This window comes from Pithys albifrons, chromosome 3 (genome assembly GCF_047495875.1).
Source record: "Pithys albifrons albifrons isolate INPA30051 chromosome 3, PitAlb_v1, whole genome shotgun sequence".
In the NCBI taxonomy this organism is placed as follows: domain Eukaryota; kingdom Metazoa; phylum Chordata; class Aves; order Passeriformes; family Thamnophilidae; genus Pithys; species Pithys albifrons.
The window spans coordinates 94,812,745-94,829,800 of record NC_092460.1 but is presented as its reverse complement, the minus strand read 5'-3'; the positions used below and the strand labels follow the sequence as shown (position 1 = coordinate 94,829,800).

General features: G+C 42.5%; 1 protein-coding gene across 2 annotated transcripts; it reads left to right on the top strand.

The window, feature by feature from the left end:
- Positions 1 to 151: 151 nt before the first annotated feature.
- Positions 152 to 7,704, top strand: MEIG1 (meiosis/spermiogenesis associated 1). Of its 2 annotated transcripts, none has more exons than XM_071550106.1 (4): positions 152 to 262; positions 2,194 to 2,326; positions 4,210 to 4,372; positions 6,322 to 7,704. In XM_071550106.1, exons 2-4 carry the CDS (start codon positions 2,223 to 2,225, stop codon positions 6,448 to 6,450), a joined length of 396 nt encoding a protein of 131 aa, XP_071406207.1. In that variant the 5' UTR covers positions 152 to 262; positions 2,194 to 2,222; the 3' UTR covers positions 6,451 to 7,704. The 2 variants fall into 2 exon arrangements, with proteins under 2 accessions (XP_071406207.1, XP_071406208.1); XM_071550107.1 differs by lacking the exon at positions 152 to 262 and adding an exon at positions 344 to 398.
- Positions 7,705 to 17,056: the final 9,352 nt, after the last annotated feature.

Below are 17,056 nucleotides of genomic sequence, written 5' to 3'. Positions count from 1 at the left end.
CCTCCACCCGCCGCCGGCCCTCAGCCAATCGCGGGGCGACCCCGCCCTGCGCCAGCCTATCAGAGGCGGGCACGGCCTTTTAAAGCGGCCATGGCAGGCGGTTGCCTGGCGACCGTTGGCGTCGCGCGGGCACCGGGAGGGCGGAGCGGAACAGCCCGGCCCGGCCGTGAGAGGCGCTGCCATCGCGCCTCGGCCGTCGCTCCGCCCCGCCCCGCCCCGCCCCGCCGGGGCAGAGACCCCCGTCTGCAGCTCTCGGAGCGAGGTGGGCCGTCTTAGGAGCTGGGTGGGCGGGTTGCTGTCGGGGCGGTGCAGAGTTGCGGTCCCAGTGTGACATGGGGCCGAGGCCTCTGAGCACCTCTGCTGTCTTGTGGAAGTAACTGGAAAGAGGGGAAATTTAGGTTAGATATTAGGAAGGGGTTTTTTGCGGTGAGGGTACTGAGGCATTGGAACAGGTGGCCTGGAGAAGGTGCGGTGTCTTAATTTCTGGAAGTGTTCGAGGCCAGGTTGGATGGGGCTTGGAGCAACCTGGTCTAGTGGAAGATGCCCCTGCCCATTGGCAGGGAGGTTGCAGCAAGATGATCTTTAAGGTGCCTTCCAACCCAAACCGTTCTAGGATTCTATGAATTCTCTTACTGACTCTTCTGGGACCCCAAACAGGGCCTGTGTTCCCTGACCTGTGTTAAGTGATGTGAGAAGCACAGCCATCTCCTGCTGCTCTGGCCCAGGGCCTCTCCTGCCTGGGGTCATGGGGCTCCTGCTTGGGCTGAGGGTGCAGCAGGGCCCACTGGCCTGGACCAACAATGCCCCTGCATTTCAGCTTAAAATTTGGTTGTAAATATGGGTGTGTAACCTACAATTACCAAAACTGGTGAAGATACAGACAGCCCTCCCCAGCAGCCAACCACATGGTCTGACCCACAGCCCTGCTGCAGCCTCTGACACGGAGCTACTCACTCGTGACAACCCTTCCCCAGTAGCTCAGTTTTCAGGGCACATCCTGTTCCTGCTCCAGTGGCTGCAAGTCAAAGATCCCCACCTGCTCCAGCAGCTGACATCACAGGCCAGAGGTGCCCACATCCGCAGTCTGACTCCAGCAACAAGATTGGTTTCTTTTATACTTTTTTTTGTCTACTCTCATCTTTTTTCGTCCTTGCTCCATTTCCCCTGCACATTCCTCACAGGTCTGTACAGCTCCATAAATTCCCACACCCCTCCAAGTCTGAGTCCTCCTGATTCATAGTCTTACCAGTGCAAAGTCCAGGCTGACCTTCCTGTGCCTGTAGTTTCTTGGTAGAGCATCCATTAGTGTGAGGGGTGAGGTTTGTTTCTTGTCATGGTCTCTGTTTGTTTTGTAAGGTCCTTGCCTCTGCATATTTTGTTTGTTTTCTCCTTTCTCCTAATTTCCCAGTTGACAGGGGGCCCTAATAGGATAATCTTGCTGGAACAAACATTCTCATACTCCTCCCTGATAGCATAATCTTGCTGGAATAAACATTCTCATACTCCTCTCACACCCCATCAATTACTGTGACTGACCAGGTTTCGTTCTCTCTCCTCACCACCTTCCTCATTTACTGTTCAGATTTGAGAACCCATATGTTCCTGGTTTATGGCTTCCTCCCTTTCCTGTAATGCTTTATTGCATTGCAAACAGTCCTTGAGCAGATGCCCTTAGGGAGCAGATACTCTTCTCCCACAAACCGCTAAGTTTGTGTAACTGTTAAGGAAACCACCATATGCGAGCCCAGGCTAGTCAGGATTCCACAGTAATTGTGTTAGGATTAAATTAGAAAATGTGTTCCCAAGGCCAAAACAGAGGTATATCTACCCTAAATGAAGAACAAGCAAACTCTGTCATCTTAGCAAAGTCCACTTCACTGTTCAACAAGTCCCTTTAAATGAAAACTGCTAGTTTTACACTGAATATTTTCTTACCATACTCTTGCATTCTTTCATTTGCCTTTCTCTGCCTGTTGTCTTTTGTCTCTTCCCTGAATTCCTGGCTGGAGTACAGCTGTCTCCTGCTCTGGCACAATGAAAACAGCTCTTTGCATGGAACTTGAACAGACTACAATAGACAAAGGGTACAATTTTTAAATAACAGCCCAAAAATAGCAGAATTGTTCTTCCATTATTTGAAGTCACTGAGCTGGAAATTTCAATATATGACCTTTGTATCTGTTTTTTGAGCAGGAAGGCCTGGGGTCAGGCCCCCTGAATTAATGGTGGCTCAGGAAGTTCCAGACCTATCCAGGTGTCTTGAAGAAGCACATTCATTAGATGAATCCAGCACATCCTGTAAAGAAATACTGAGTGCTAGCAACATGTAAGTTATCACAAGACCCTTAAATTCATCATAGTTCAGCATTTAGTAAGATCTAATGTTATTGCTGGTTATACTGGCTGTCTGAATTCATCATTGACTGACAACAGTTCTCATCAAACACTGATGAATATATACAGGGTTTGAAAAATTCTGTATGGCTACAAAAGAGCCTTTTGCAGTACAGGAAAAAATATGTTAAGATAGGTATTTCAAGACTCCCTGAAAGATTTAAAATAAAGATATGTACTTATCCTGTTATCCTCTGTGTGACACCTCAGAACTGTGTGGGAAAACTACTTTTTCATTTTAGTAAGTGGTTGCTTTCAATTGCAAAATGCTGCAGAGCCTGGTAAAAGAATGTTTGGAATGCTGAACTGCAAGAAATAATTTAGTGTTGCCAGAACAGGGCCCTTGTGCATATTTTTATTGATCTTTAATGAAGTGTATTCTGTTAGAGATACAGAGTTCTTTGTTTCCTGATGGCTCTCATACAGTCAGATGACAGAGATGCAGAGTTCTGCTATTTCCACATTATGATAATAATTCTTCATATAATTTCCCCAAAGATTTGTATGCTGTGGTGCAAGATTTTTTTCTTATTTCTGCTTTTCTAACAGACTAGTGGCATTTGTGCATTTGATAAGATTTCAGCATTCAACTTCTCAACCTCTCAGTTGGTAAAGGAACTTGCTAAGTAAGGAAACTACTCCTGCACAGGGTTTGGAGGCAGCATACTGCTCACAGGGAGGGAGGCTGTTCTATCTTCTCACTGCAAAATCCACAATCTTTCATTCCTTGAAGGTACCCTCCTAATTATGAAGCTGAAGCTTGGTGACATTACAAAAGTAGGAACGGGCTCATCTCTGATCATACCTGCTAGGCATGATAGTGCTGTGTGTGTTTTGCTTGCAGGAGTGACAAAAGTTCTGTTTTAGTAGCAGAATAAGAAACACTCAAGAAAGCAAATGCAGTGAAATTCAGATATAAAGTAGAAGTCAAATGATTCTTATTTTTAAAAATAAAGCTCAGTTTCTTCCCTGGTGACTTTATATTGTCTGCATTTTTTTAAATTGCTTTTCTTGTTGCTGTTTGGTTTGGTTTGTCTGGGATTTTTTGGGCGGGTTTGATTTGGTTTTTTGTGATGAGTTTGGGTTTTTTTTCACAGTTTGAGTTTCATCTTGTCCCAGTTCTGCTCTGTTCATGTTTAGCAGTTGAATAATCTATTTACTATTTCTCAGCAGACTGAACAAATGGGTTTTGTGTGAGGAATGAGTGGGTGGCAGTCAGTGCAGGTTTTGATTGGACAAGGGTAGAAGAGGGTGAATTTTGGTAGATTGTGGGCTTTGTCTCCTTATCCAGTTTATCCCTCAAGACCTCTTCTCTCTCACCTGCACTGTGGCCATGTGACTGGCCATGCATTTCTCCTTTCCCTTCCTCTCCCATCCTGAGTGTTTGCTGTTCTTCAGTAACAGCCCAGATTTTCATTCTGTGGCTCTCAGTTCGGTGTCACTTCAGGAGGAAGAAAGGAAAAAATAAAAACTGCCTGCTCCAAAGGGATAGCAATTGTCCCTTTAATTTCAAAGATGAGAAATTGAAAAATTACAGTATTTTATATTTTTGTAATGCATCGAGATGCACAATTAGATTTTAGCTAGGTTAAGTCAGGGTGTGTATGGAAGTATAGGTGAGTTTGGTTTGTTTGAGACCAAGTAGTGCATTTAATTTGATTCCAGCTGCTTATCACTTTTTTCTTTTTTTTAACTCAGACTTTGAGGTCTGTAATTCCTTTATTTTTAAAATTTTGTTCTACTCATTTCTACATGTTCCCAACAAAATCACTTGCTTCTGTCTTCTCTATTTAATTTTTAAAAATCTAATTTCAGGAAAAAGTCTGAAGTTTCTGGAGACATGGCAAAAGCTGACATCAAACCAAAATCTATGCACCGTGCCAAAATATGGTCGGATGACGTAGAGAACCTATACAGATTTCAGCAAGCTGGATACAGAGATGAGGTGGAATACAAACAAGTAAAACAGGTTGACGTGGTAAGGCTTAGAACTCTGCAAGGGTTGTTACCTAAACTTCTGTCTTGTGTTAAATGATTAAATAAAAATGGAGGTGCTGCATATTTCCTTTCTTTTAGGCTGAGTTCTGATACAGTGCTTTTCCTCCCAGGTCTGACTTGAATTCTTCAGCTGTTTATAACTGTGCAGAAGAACTCATTGCACAGAAGTTTAACAGAAACACTACCCAGCCTGTGTTTTGTTCCCCTTCTCTTACGCGTTTTAAAGCATCACAGATAATTCTTTGACTAGACATAGCTGATATCTAAGGGAATAATTCAGCACTGAGGAAAGGAGTATTTCAGAGTTAGTTCTCTGAACTTGCCCCATTACTTCTGTTAATGGACTTGATGAGAAATGCATTTATTGTCCAGGGAGTCAGTCCTGTGTCCTCATCACCATCTTCAGCAGCTGGATTGTGTGGTAGCACAGGCTTTGTGCGTGCTCTAAACTTGACCTCTGTTTTAAGTGGAATATTTCCACAGTGGAAATACTTGATGCCAGCTGTTGCAAAGGCAGCTGTGGCACAGGCTTTTGTAAACATTAAGGAGCTGCATCTAGTGGTGATGCTCCCCAGCACACCAGCTGAGCTGTTGAGTAATGGCCAGATACTTGGTGTCTACTTGAGGTTCAAAATAGAAACCAAGAGTTTAATACAGCAAACACATCATCTTTATTAGAGGTCTGTAATTTATCTTCCAAAACAGCAAATATAGTATGAAAAATCCACTTTTAAAAGATCTTAAACTCCTGTGCACAGAAGAAAGAGCAGAATGTTCCTAAGAAAGTTATTCCTCATCCAGTTAACCCACAACACAGCAAAATGATGTGCATAATAAGATACAGTTTATAATTTTCTCAGGGTCTTGAATACCACTTCAGAGGCTGTGGTGTAAATTCCAATAACTGCAGAAGGAAATCCTGTAATTAATGTGGTAGGATCTGTGTTTTTAAGATTTATGTCAGGACACAACCATTGGCAATTAAACCCTGATGAGTATTAATGAACATCACTGACTCATTGTAAAATGAGTGTGGATTCTTTTCCTACCTGCCGGGGCCTGGCAGTGATTCTCTTTCAAACACATTCTGAAATGTCTTGTTTACTCCATAGTATGTTTCTATATTGTGGCTGCTACTAATGATGCAATTATAATGTAGGTAGAATTAATATGTAGGCTGTTATGTTTAGACAGACAATGCAAGTAGCACAGCCTTGAAGCAAGTGGGACTCTCCAATTAGAGAATGCTCTAGTTTGACATCCTGTTGTCAGCTCTGTCTGGAAGAGAAATAGGGTTTGATCAGAAGCAGTTCACAGGTGTTGAAGTTACAGAAGGCTGTAAAGCCATAAAGCTGTTGCATGTGCAAGTGCTCAAACCTTTAAAGCTTCACACTGTGGAACACGGAAGAGCACCAGAGTGGTGCTGGTTTGTTTCATGCAGGACTGATCCTGCTGTGATACATAGAGGTCACTTTATTTTCGTGAAATTGCTAATGAAAAGTATGTTCTCCATGGTCAGAAAGATCTGGAAGAAACCTTTAAGTGTGTGTCAGTCTTACAGAAGTGGTGTCTTTCAGCCTTTCAGATTACTCAATACATGAATAGCATCAATGTTATATTCTTGAAATATTTTATATTTTAAAAGCTTTGGCTAGTCCTATTTTAAATTAGTCTATCAAATACCCTTAGATACTTATTTCTAGACTTTTTGGGTCACATAACTCTTTCTACTAAACCTGAAAACTTGTTTCTGACATATTTTTCTTAATCTGTTTTTAAAGTTCAGCAAATTGATAGAAAAGTAATATTTAGATGCAAACGAGATCTTCCCATGGAAGTATACCCTATATTCCTTGCATGATAATGGACAAACATTGTTTAATGTGAGTATTTTCAGATGAATATATATGCTTTTTATTCTATTTGTAGGTAGAGTGTTGGCCAGAAACTGGATTCATTAAGAAACTTCAGAGACGGGACAATACGTTCTACTATTACAATAAGCAACGAGAATGCGAAGACAAAGATGTCCCTAAAGTGAAAGTTTATGTATATTAGTTTTGCTATTGTTCTAGTTCGTTTGTTTTTATAAATCTGTCTGTTAAGACCTGTAAGAAAATGAATTGTATAATCTGACTTACTGTAAGAATTGATGTCATGCTTAGATAGAAAGGAGAATGCTGGAAATGTAGAGAAGCCTGGAGCTGTAGACATAGAAACTTCACTTTTTTCCTCTTATAACCAAAAGTTTTACTATTCTTCATTTTCCCAGTTACAAATGCTTTGACGTAAAGATAAAAAAAATGGTAAGTGGGCATTATATATTTGGGTAAACTATGTGTAACACCCATTGTAAGTACAGGCACCAATCTTTATTCAAAACAATATAATCCTGTTGACACTGGCTAATATCATCCACAGTGTCCTGGTGTAGCTGAGGGTTGTGAAACTCTGAAGGGCCAAAGTGAGGCCAGAGCACTGACTAAAGAGCAAAGCAAGAATAATAAACAAATAATTTAAGTGAAGGACACTGAACAATCAAGTAGCAAGGGCCAGTGCTGAGCTGTGATTTAAAGACTGGTTATTATGACAGAATCACAAAAAAAAAAGTCTTTCTGAGCAATAGGCAAGGTATCCCAAAAGTACTTTTGTCAGGTGTAAATATTAATTACTCAAGGAGGAAGTATTAATTGAATTGGTAGTACATGCCTTCTTGGGGGGATGGATTGTGGATTTACAGGTGATGGGAACATGGAGTATGAACCTTCAGGGAGGATGTGAAATCCACACTATGTAACATTTAAGGTTAGGTAGCTTACACAGATAATATGTGGAGTTTCTGGGCAGAATTTATCTCATCTTACTTCAAATATCACATTGTCATCATAATTGCCGAGTACAACAGATTATTGTTATGTGAACCAGTAGGTATGTTCATGGTTTACTGAAAAAATGTTATTAGTATTTGCTGTCTCTAGACTGTCAACCAAGGGGTATCTAAACTGAGTTTTAGGCATGGATTAGCAGTGTGTATTTTACCTTCTGTCTTAAGGATATTCTTCCTTCATTTGAGCCTAAGATGGAGATACATACAGCTCCAAGTCAAGTAAGTAGTTTGGGTGCAATATTCAAAAGATCTCACTGACAATGGTTGATGATGATCTCCTCAGCTTATTTAGGTTGCTGGGAAAATTTTAGCTTAAATTTGTGCAAGCTCTCTTAGAGAAATGACTAAAAGATACTCAGAAGCAACTGTGAAACTCTTGTATTCCAGGAAGGTTTTAATGGCATATAAAGAGAGAGGTACTGCAATGACAGAAATAAAGCATTGCTACACAAAATGTCACTTCAGCCTTTCATTATGATTTCTTTTTTATTTGGAGTGCTCTGAATTTACTTTTTAAGACTAGACTTTTTGCATACTTCACAAGTAAATAGTGGGAACAGAAAAATTATCAAGATAACCCACCTATTTTGTCACTTTAATTTAGTGGATCTCCCATTGTTAACCTCATAGATTCCAAAAAAGGAAATCCTCTAGTGGTCATAATAAGAGCCTTTAAAAATTTCATGAAAAACAGATGTGTTGTACAGCCAACTCAAATTTATTGACAGAAATTATTGCTATCAGCAAACACAGAAGAAGGGAGAACATTTGGTACAGCCATTTTTTCTCAGTCTAAAAGAAAAAATACATAGTTGGGCATTCAAGAACAGAAATTAAAGCTGCAGGCAACTTTTTTAGGGCTTAATTTTTTCTTTTTAAGGAAGATGTTTGAAAATTGAAGCAAATGCAGGAGATTCTTCTAGTATTCCCTCATTTTACCTGACTACTCCTCAATATTTTTGCCATGCTGCTGGATGCTTCTGTCTATATTTTAAGATCAAGAGTGTGCATTTCATGCAGCCTGTGGATATTTCATTTCAGATGGGTAACATGGGAATTCGTGTTCCACTTCTGAAGTGCTGATTTTGTATGAGTTGGCAGATTCTTCTCCATTTGAGAGACTGAACTACCTGGATTTTATTACTTACATTTTTCAGCATTGTCAGTGTATGAAAAGATTGAGTCTCACTGTGATGTTTAAAAGATGAATGGGTTGAAAAGGAAATACAAGCCTCCTAATTAGTGCTGGAGACCAGTTGACAGACATAGTCTTTGTCAGGACTCTGCTGATTTTGGGAGTTCTCTCACTTCCTTGCCAAAACAGCAGGTTTTGTACTGGAAGGGATGGTTTCAGTTATAATTGTCCTTTGACATTCAGTTCATATCCATATTTCATTCCAGTTCATGCTAAAAAAGTAACTTAACCACTCCTCCAGCCTGACAAAGTTCTTCCTGACCTGGCTTTGATGTTCAGCCCTTTTAGCTGAACATGAAGCTGAAGCTTGAGTTCCAACAAGCTGTCCTGTGCTACACTTGTGGTGGATGCATCTTTCACTCAGAAGAGCTGTCAACAGGATTTAAGGTGTCAGTGTTTTCTCTGATACATCTGTAACTGAAATGTCCCCTAACTCAGCTTTAAGAATGTGAGGAACTGTGAGCTTACTTGTGTCTTAATGTAAGGTTGCCAAGTTGTGAAGAAGTATTGGAAGTAAGGAGCCTGGAGAAGATATACTTCATTTTAGAGGTGACACAACAGTTCATATCAAAATAAGTAATTTCTGAACATGATTACAAAACTTTATAACAGAACTTTAGTAACTTTAAAGAGCTGGAGATAAAATTTCATCTCTCAGTTTTACTGCCTTGAGATGAAAATATGTGCTATTTTTTCTGATTTGTCTTAGTAAAAACTAATGCTGTGAAAATATTTTTGTTGTAGTTTGGGATTATTATGTAAATTCTCTCCCCTGCCACTTAACTGCCCAGGCCAGCGGTTAACAAAAGAAGTAGTTAACTGTGATCGCTGGGGTGGGGGCAGGTTTGTCTCTTTTGGTTTTTTTTTTTGGATTTTCTCCTCAGTCTTGGCTCGGCGGAACGGGGGAGTGGGGGCTCCAAGGAGGCAGGCTGCCCTGCTGGTTACTGCTGGGGTTTTCCCTGGCTGTCTTGCCGCTGCCTACTTCGGATTACTTTTTCCTGCCGTGCTGCTACCTGCCTTGGATTTGCTGCTGGTTGCTCGTACCTGTCTGCTTCTTGGACGGGGAACACAGGGGAAAGAGACTGAGTCCATCTGAAAGCCCACTGCTCGTCTGTTTCGCTGGAGAGGGACTGACACTCACTCTGCAGCCAGCGGGCTGTGACAAGGACACTTAAGTATAACCTTTTCTCCCGGAGGAAAACCTGCTGGGTTTTGTTGTTGTTTTTTTTTTTTCCTCTTATGGTGTTGGGGAAGTGGGTTGCACTAGTCTGTTTACATATATATATATATATATATAGCAGTTATCCTTCTTGTATTAAAATTCCTTTTCTTAAATTTGATAAAGAGTGGTGTGATTATTGAGGAGGAGGCCCCTCCCCTGCTTGTGGGTAAAACATTTTGGTTTTTCCCCTCAAACCGAGACAATTTTACAAGGTACTTTTCTTATCTGTCGATATTCCTTTTGTCAGAGGATACTGTAATGCTGTCAACAGCCATTGGCAGCAGCTCAAGGAGTGGCTGGTGGTGAGGCTCCCTGTAAGCTTGCACTGCCCAAGCCTGATCTACTTGGTGTAATTCTAATTCCCCTCATGGCTTTGTACAACACAGGAATAAATGCTTTCTGAGCCTGATAAAGCTCCTGAAAGAGGCAGAACAAACTTCCAAGGCCTACTTTTCAGGCTTTGGGTTTGACAGCTATGTGTTAAATGGCAAGAGTGCAATCTGTATTCTAGGCTGGTGTGCTCTGTTTGCAGCCCTTACTTGAATCTATTGCAGAACACTATTTTCTAACAGTGATACCATAGTTATTTGGTTGCTTTTCAGTCACAGCAGCTCATAGCACTACACAGAAAGACTTAATTTTCACTTAGGCACCCAAGTGGGCAGTTGTTTTTCCAGCTCTGAAGGCAGCTGAACCTCAGCCTTTTGGTTTTCAAGCATGGTTCCATTGTTTCAAGGTGTTGAAAATGATTGACTGGCTTCAAACTTGCTAAAGACAACTTTCTAGCTCAGCAACTGTTGGTACAGCAGTTCCTCACTATCCTGCCCAAATACCTGCTGATGTGTGTCTGATCCCTCCAACCTCCCTCCTTGACATCTTCCCGTAGTTCTTCCACTCTGATTCTCCCCTCCTTGTTTCTTCCCTTAAACATCTCATAGTGTGTTTTGTGCAGTCGCCCAGTCTCCTTCAAATACCCCTTAATATTCACACTAACCACGTTTTCTCCATCTTATCGGCTTCAAAATTGAGGCTGACCCTCTCCAAAGCTGGAGTGGCAACATCAGTGCCTGACAAGATCTAGCTTCCTTCATTATCTCTCTCATCACCTGCTCATTAATAGTTGTGTGTCTGTGTGTATAATTCACCATTTTCCTCATGTATTTCTATGATATGGAATAACCCTTAACCAAACAACTCAGTGAAGCAGATGCTCTCCTGGTTCACACATCCTCCTGGCAGCCTCCCTGAGGTGGGCACGTGGCTCTGAAGGATGAAGCCAAGCAGCAGAAGGTGTGTGGGGCTGCTGCTGCAGGTGTTCAGGCAGGCAGCAGCTCTAAGGATGTGAATTCAAAGGGAAGGGAATGCCTAAGAGCAGGAGGAGGAGGAGGAGGAGGAGGAGGAGGAAGGAGGGGGGAGGGAGGGAAAAAGGAGACAGGTTCAGGGAAGGACAAGCATGTTAACAAGACAACCACACAGATGCATCAGCATTTTGTCAGCGAACTTGTACCCACAGAAACCTCCTCCCTTGCTGGCAATAACCCAGCTCTTGCTGGCTGAGGAAGCAGAACATGGTCCCACATCCTTGCTGCAGATGTTTCTCCTGCCTTGGTATGAGGGCCTGAAGGCCTTATCCAAGAGAAAGTTGTCCTGCTGATGGATAAGCTGCTGGTAGCTTCTTGGAGGATGGAGCAAAAAGCAGGGGGACTGGACCTGTGGCAAATTCTTAATTTTTGCGTAGGGTGTCTAGAGGATGTCTGCTGCACTGCCCTGGGGAGAATCCTCGTGCTAAACACATGATGTTTTTGAGGAACATTCAGTGCTGGGATGTGAGCAAGGAAGAACCAGCAGGTGGGCTGTGGGTGCTAGGAGACAAGTGCTAGGATGCTGTGCCTGGAGAGATGGGCTGGAGCCAGGCACATTCCATGCAGGGATGTGTTGGGCAGTGTTTCTGGAGGAAAGAGTGTGGTGGCCCTGCAGATCTGCTTCTTTCTGTGGCTCTGGTCTCCATAAGCTACAGACAGCAGAGCTCTTGCTCTATGGCCCCATTCTGTGGCTGTGGCAGTTAGAACCTGCCAAATCCCATCCTAACCTCCCTGATGGATCCATCTCCATCTTGATCAGAAGGAACTTGAGTCATAGCCCAGAGGGACCCTGCTTCCCTTCACTGACTCTTCAAAAATTAGGAGGTCTGTGTACCATGGCCTGAAAGATCAGTGTCTGAAGAAGATGCTAATTAAAAACATGAAATAGCTCTTTGATAGTCTATCACTCACAACTTTGGTCTCAACAGATGAGGAAGATCACTACAGATGCAGCTACAAAGATTTATTTGTTACATCACTGGATTAACATTTTGTCAGACCGGATCAATATTTCGATAGAAGAAGAGAAGAAATGGACAGATAGCTAGATGGATAGATAAATATATATGAAGGATGAGTTTTGAAGAGGTGTTTATTGAAGAGGTATTTATTGCTAGTATGTATATCACAAACAGATTATTGAGAATGCAAGACAAAAGAAGTGGGAGAAATACAAAAGCTTAACTATGCTACAGACAGTAGGAAGATATTAAAATGCCATTGGAAATCTTGGTTTAGGAATAGTTTCTCTGTTATTTACAGTTTTACCATTTATATCCATCAGATGGGAAAAATCACACCAAATGTTCATAATTCTTTCTTTACTATATCAGAGCAATGTAATAGGATCCATCTACACCAGATGAAATAATTTACCATCTGTAACTGAGGAGGATGTGAAGCATCACCTGCTAAATATAAACACCCTCAGTTCAGAAGTCTGGGGTGATGTACACTCCCAGGGTTAAACCCAGCAGCTCAGGACTCTATTTAACGAATTTCAGATCTTAACAAACTTTGGAAAACTGGAGAGGGGTCAGAGGATGGAACAAGGGTCAACATGAGCCAGTACTTAAAAGCGAATGATACTAGACTGATCAAACACACTCTAACCAGGGATAAGTTAATGAAGTGGTCGCACTGGGACTCTGTCAATAAAGGTTAATAAGTATTTTCCACTGTGCTTCGCTGATCAGACACATCTTGTCTGAGACAGGCAAAATGGATACAAGAGATACAAGACAGATACAGACAAGGCAGAGGTTTTGATTCCAGAATATTATTTTACTGTCTGGGAACTAACACAGTTTCCAAACACTGTCATCAGTCTCAGCCCACAATTACCTAATGATAAGCAATGACTTGTGCTATGTGAGACCCCAAAAAGAGAGGTGCACACCTCTCACATGGGAGGAAGCCCTCCGCCCTCAGACTCCATAAAATCTATAAACTTTTAGTAAGATAGCTCCCCTGTGCAAATAGAATTAACATTCCTTGCTTTTCAATTCAGAGGCTGTAGCTGCTGCAGGTTTTGAATTGCACAGCCCACGGAGAAGAAAATTCCTGTGGCTGAGGCAGTGCCAGCTGGAAACATTTCAGCACAGGAGGCCGCAGTCTGGATGTCAGGCAGGTGTTTCAGTCACCCTCTGGCTAACCCTTGTTTAATGGAGCATGTGCCTTGGGAATGGCAAGTTTTAGGTAGAAAATCTCCTTCTCCTGGATGTGCTTGGGTGCCCTGAGGTGTCTTGGGAAGATGGAGGAGTCACGCAGACCCTCGCTGCTCCTGGGATGACCTCTCTTGACACGGCAAAACATGCTTGCTGTCGTTGAGGAAGGTCTTTCATCTCTGCGGACAGCATCACAAAATCCTGACTTTCAAGGCTGAGGCGGTGCTAAGGGGACCTTATGCACATAATGAGGAAGGACAAGGAGAGGGAAATTGTTCTTTGCTGTTCATCCTGCTGCGGAAACTTTAAATGACAAGATGAAAAACATGCAAAATCAGGAGGTGGTACTGCTGCTCTAAGCACTTTTTGAGATTCAAAGTAGCATTTTTTTTCCTCTTGAAGATCAGTAACAATGCAGATTTTTCTGTGATGTTCCTGTCACCCTTGCTGGGCTGACAAGTGATGTCTGATTTGCAGGCGCAGCAGATGAATGTATGTTTTGCTGTAAAGCTGCTGTATAACATCCGAGCTCCTCCCTCTGCTCTTCAGAGGGGTGTGTTTAAGTAGCCCCACATCTGCTGCCCCAGTTAAAGTCTGCCACCCAGCCTCAGAGGAGAGCAGAGGCCCAGAAGGGACATTTTCTTTATATATGCATACACATGTATAGTATATATTAATAAAACATTTATCTTTTCAAAAATATTCTGAAAAACAAAAAATCTTGAGGACTTTTTAAAAAAAATCTATTAAACTCTGTGACGCTTTCAGTTGAGATTTTGGAGCATGAAGGAGCAAATGGGAAAGCTTCTGCAGTACATTAAATAAGATAAAGTAAAAGTGGGAGAATCCACAATCGTCATGAAACTCAAGCTGCTGGAAAACCCATAGGAAAATGAAGATTATAATGAATAATTCAGACAACACATCCCTGAATCAGAATGTTTGAGCTTCTTCATTTGTTCAGTCCCTCATCTGATCTCTAAAAGCTAAACATAAATGTGGAAAAGGCGAAACAAAATAGTTTTGTTGAACCATTTGAGCCCTCCCTGCCTGCATTCCGGAGCTGGGAGGGATGCCACGGGCTGAGGCTTGCACCGAATCTGTGAGCTCATGCCTCCCTCTGCTGACTGCCTGCCCCAGATCTCTGTCTCCTTGGCTGCAAATGATAGAGGGCCACGGTTGTTTTTCCCCTCCTGTTGGGGTGATGTTCCTTCCTATGCCCCAAGGAATGACCTTAACATCCAGGGAAGTGGTGGATATGAGCTGCTCATATCAACCCCAGCCCTGCCGTGCCAGTGAGTCACTCCAGTAGTGCCGCGTTCACTTTGTGGCATCTGCCCCATGGGTCCCACTGCCACTGGAGTTCTCCATTAACACTAAAGTAGTGCATGAATCCTTGTTTAGGGGAAAATCGCCAAAAGCTGTATGGCAAAGGCTCACAGAAAGTTACCATAAGCTGAGAGTTGCAGGCAGGGACCTTTGGCTACATCACAAGATTACAGCTGGGGAATGCTGGAAATACTTTTGCTGAATTCCCCCCTCCTTTCAGTTTGAATATGTCTGTAACACCACTGGGTATCAGTTTAAAAATCTCTCAGCCTTTACAGGCAGCTACTAAGTAAAACCGACTGTGGGAACTGCAAAACGTAAAGTTTTTGGTTTCTCTTCTCTTTTCACACACCCTCTGCAAAAACCCATCCACTCAGCAGAACACGTGTCCGTGCCACATGGAAAGGCAAGAAATGTACAATCTCAGGATTAACTGGAAAAAATCATGCCCCTTGCTCTGGGGTGGAGGAGCAGTGTCAGCAGTCCTCAAGCTGGTTTTCCCCTTGATGATCTGCGTTGGATGACCCTTTCTGTAGAGGGAGACAAACCCAACTCTTTTGGGATGATAGAGAGGGATCTCAGTGTCATAAGTGTCTTGTCTATTTATTCCTCTTCCAGAATATTTCCTCAGGTTGGAGGCTGACAGAGATGAGGTTAAAGTTCATTTTAACAAATCAAGTCTGGTGAGCAGGTTCACCTTGAACTTAAAAACACACATGAAAACAGCTCCTGGCTCCTCCAGGAATTTTGGGTTGTGGAAGCTTTGGTAGAAAGCTCCAAGGAACACTGTACCCTTTCAAAATAAAGTGTACCAAATAGAACAGACCAAGGGCCCTTGTGCTGGGAGGTGAAGGCTGATTTAATAATGGCAAAACCCAATTACCAGGCTGTAATCACTAATGGCTGTGTCGGAAGCTGAAATCGCCATGGGGAAGGAGACAGGAGAGCAGTGGCTGGTGTTGCTGGAGCTGTGACTAAGACAAATTGCAGCAGAAGGTCCAGGCTACCAAAGAGTTACGGAACAAATTGATGCATTAGAAGACCCAGCACATTAGATAACTTGAAATGACATGCAGAGCATCAGTGAGCTGGGTTGGTGAGGAGCTGAAGGCATGCCCAGATGAGTTACTGACCCCCACCCTGGGACTTCCAACAATCAGCCAGTGAGTTATGGAGGCAGCAGCATCAATGACAGTGATGTATAATTAGCCTTGGGATATATTGAAATTTTCATGTAAGTGCTGAATTAAACCTTCATGCAGAGTACAGAAAAAAGCCCATCATGGCCCTTAATATAAATAAAATATTAGACAGGAGAAGGCATATATTCTTTTGCAAGTCTATGGTGCTGATGTCCTGAAGAGACTCCAAAACTCTCTGCAATTTATGGGCCAAATCTATTGCTTGGAAGCAATGCCAGGAATATTTTTGAGAAAGGAGAGCTGAAGCTCAGCACATATACCTTGAAACTGCTCTAACAGATGCAGCCAGCTGTGATAAATGTAAAACACATCAAGAAACAACAAGGGAAGGAAAATTGTGTCCAACCTGAGTGGAACATGTTAAACCATCCAAGATTTCCTTTAATATTATTTCCTCCATCAAAAAGCAGGTTGTTTTTTATTTCAAACCTGAGAAGTATATGTGCTTTTCCCTGAAGATTGATAAACTTAGTTTAAATTGTAGAAAGCAGTGAACCTGTTGGGTCTGTTACATTAGTGGCTCAGACTCCCATGTTTCCCAGGCCCCACCTAGACCTCACAAACCCCTCAGTATTTAATCTGGGCACAGCCAGATCTGCTCAGGAATATTAATATACAAGTGCTAAAAAATGAGCATAAACCCTTCTGTAGGTCAAGAGCCCTTGTGTGTCAGGAAGCCACATCCTTCACCCACCACAGGATTTTTTCCCAAGTGGCTCAAGATGACGTGAAGAGTCTCTCCACTGATTCCTGGAGACTCTTCCTTACTCAGATGGAGGGTTATAGGAGACCTTTGTGAATTCCCACCCAGTCCTTCAGTTCAGGACATAAGTCAAGCTCATAGAAGCCTTGATAATTTTCTGGACTAACATGAGTTTACACTTTCTGCCTTCAGAGCTGCGGTGCTTTGGTCTTTGAGCTGTTGAGTGTGGGAGGCTGAGAGGTGCCCTGAGTACACAGCACAGGCCTGAGGTCAAGAGGCCCTGGCAGCATTTTCACCCAAAGTGACCGAAATGTTTCGCAAGAGAAGTGACTGGTTTCACTGCCCTCTTGCTCAAGAGCTGGGGACCTCCCATGAGCCATGACCGGCAGCCTACAGGGGATCTCGGATGACTGGAAGCAGCAGAAACTGGATCCACCAACAGAACAACTGCACTGACAATTCATATTTGCAGCTACTTTCCTTCTTTCTGGTCTGTTTTACCTACAGATCTGGCCTCAAAAAATTTTCTATCCCGCAAGAAGGAAATGCCCATGTTATTTCCGCTGAATTCTGCTGATATTTAGCAGAATTTGTCTT